This window comes from Mandrillus leucophaeus, unplaced genomic scaffold, assembly GCF_000951045.1.
Source record: "Mandrillus leucophaeus isolate KB7577 unplaced genomic scaffold, Mleu.le_1.0 Scaffold279, whole genome shotgun sequence".
In the NCBI taxonomy this organism is placed as follows: Eukaryota; Metazoa; Chordata; class Mammalia; order Primates; family Cercopithecidae; genus Mandrillus; species Mandrillus leucophaeus.
Window position 1 is genome coordinate 2,851,742 of NW_012102909.1, and position 2,451 is coordinate 2,854,192.

Below are 2,451 nucleotides of genomic sequence, written 5' to 3' on the forward strand. Positions count from 1 at the left end.
ACAAGTGATTCTCCTGCCTCAGCCTCCTGAGTAGCTGGGACTACAGGCCTGTGCCACCATGCCCAGCTAATAGAATACTTTTAAGGCAACAAGCAGAGACCGGTTAGATCTGAAAATGCTGATGTTCCACAAGGCTATTAGAAATCACACCCAAATACAGCCTGTGTTCTCCAATCTTCCTCAGCGTGTTTATGTCTTTTTTTTTTTTTTTTTTTTTTAGATGGAGTCACGCCCTGTTGCCCAGGCTGGAGTGCAATGGTGCAATCTCGGCTCACTTCAACCTCCGCCTCCCGGGTTCAAGCAATTCTCCCACCTCAGCCTCCCAGGTAGTTGGGACTACAGGCACCTGCTATTGTGCCTGGCTAATTGTTTTCTATTTTTAGTAGAGACGGGGTTTCACCATGTTGGCCAGGCTGGTCTTAAACTCCTGACCTCAAGTGATCCGCCTGCCTCGGCCTCCCGAAGTGCTGGGATTACAAGTGTGAGCCACCGCGCCCGGCCAGCATGTTTAGTAATTCTCTATAACTATCTTAGTCTCATGTATTAGATTTTCATTTTTTCTTTTTTCCATACAGGGTCTCGCTTTGTCACCCAGGCTGGAGTGCAGTGGCACTATTTTTTGTAGAGATGGGGTTTGCTATGTTGTGCAGGCTTAGATGTTCATCTTTTTTTCCCCTTGCTTTGATTTTAAGTTTGAGAGTTAGAATAGTTTTATAAAGCTTCGGTATCTCCCTCACCAAACACACACACACGCGCACACACACACACGAACTTGTGCAAGCAATCAGACTATCTGCCTTTACTTATTATTTGCTATGTTTTTTCTCTTCTGTCTCTAAATTATAATAATTCTGCTGTTCCTGAATTTTAATTATGTGATTGTTCTTTTGTTTCAATTAGATTTCTACTTTCTTGTGGCCCACTGCTCTCTGGACTGAAGTCCAATTACTTTTCCTATAAGAGTAGAATTACAGCACAATTACCTTAATTTCTCCTACTTTCAGTAAGAGCCCAGTTAGATGAACAGTACTTACCATCAAACTGATAGTGCATGGTCTGATGGATGCGTTCTGTGACACTGGCCAGCCAGTCTTGGAAGGATAAAGTCACTTGTGCCTCATCTAACAGCTGACCACAGGCTAGGAAAAAAAAAAAACACACACACACACATACACACTTCTTTAGTAACTTTTCTTACAAAATAAACAGCTAACTGAAGTTTGAAAAAGTTAAGAAGTTTTTTATTTTTATTTTTTTGAGACGGAGTTTCACCCTTGTCGCCTAGGCTGGAGTGCAGTGGCGTGATCTCAGCTCACTGCAGTCTCCGCCTCCTAGGTTCAAGCGATTTTCCTGCCTCTCCTGAGTAGCTGGGATTACAGGCACCCTCCACCACACCTGGCTAATTGTTGTATTTTTAGTAGAGATGGGGTTTCATCATGTTGACCAGGCTGGTCTCCAACTCCTGACGTCAGGTGATCCACCCACCTCGGCCTCCCAAAGTGTAGGGATTACAGACGTGAGCCACCGCGCCCAGCCCCCATCTGTTTTTTATTTGTTGACAAGGCTTTGTCATGTTGCCCAGCTGGCTTCGAACTCCTGGGTTCAAGTAATCCACCTGCCTCAGCCTCCTGAAGTGCTGGGAGAAGTGTTAATAAGTTTGTCCAGAAAAAAAAAACAAAACTTGAAGCTGAACTTCAAAGAAAGCCAATAAACTAAATGAAATAAGATATTCTGGGATGTTTTCTTTTTCAGACAGAGTCTCACTCTGTCACTCTGGCTGGGGTGAAGTGGCATGATCTTGGCTCACTGCACCCTCCGCCTCCCGGGTTTAAGCGATTCTCATGCCTCAGCCTCCTGAGGAGCTGGGACTACAGGTGCGTCACCATGCCCAGCCAATTTTGTTTTCTTTTTAATAGAGACAGGGTTTTTGCCATGTTGCCCAGGCTGGTCTCAAACTCTGGCCTCAAGTGATCTGCCCACCTTGGCCTCCCAAAGTGCTGGATTACAGGCATGAGTCACCTGAGGTCAGGAATTCAAGACCAGCCTGGCCAACATGGTGAAACCCCGTCTCTACTAAAAATACAAAAATTAGCTGGGTGTGGTGGCATGCGCCTGTAATCACAGCTACTCTGGATGCTGAGGTGGGAGAATTACTTGAACCTGGGAGGCGGAGGTTGCAGTGAACTGAGATCGCGCCACAGCACTCCAGCCTGGAAAAGAGTGAGACTCTGTCTCAAAAAAAAAAAAAAAAGAAAATACGAAATGAGAAGCAACACTAAACTGCATATTAAAGAATGGTCCTGTATAATGACTGTTTTAGGATGGGCTTGGTTGCTCTTGCCTGTAATCCCAGCACTTCGGGAGGCTGAGGCAGGAGGATCACTTGAGCTCACAAGTTTGAGACCAGCCTGGGTAACATGGCGAAAGCTTGTCTCCACCAAAAATACAAAA

The 2,451-nt window shown here is 45.3% G+C and overlaps 1 protein-coding gene across 2 annotated transcripts in view; it reads right to left on the reverse strand.

The window, feature by feature from the left end:
* The window catches only part of LOC105543218 (chromosome unknown open reading frame, human C2orf42), a 56,738-nt gene that overhangs the window by 26,225 nt on the left and 28,062 nt on the right, over nt 1-2,451 (reverse strand). For both annotated transcript variants that reach the window (XM_011985030.1, XM_011985031.1), the window contains one exon: nt 1,035-1,139. In XM_011985030.1, coding sequence (XP_011840420.1) covers nt 1,035-1,139 — 105 coding nt within the window. The remainder of the gene's footprint in view (nt 1-1,034; nt 1,140-2,451) is intronic.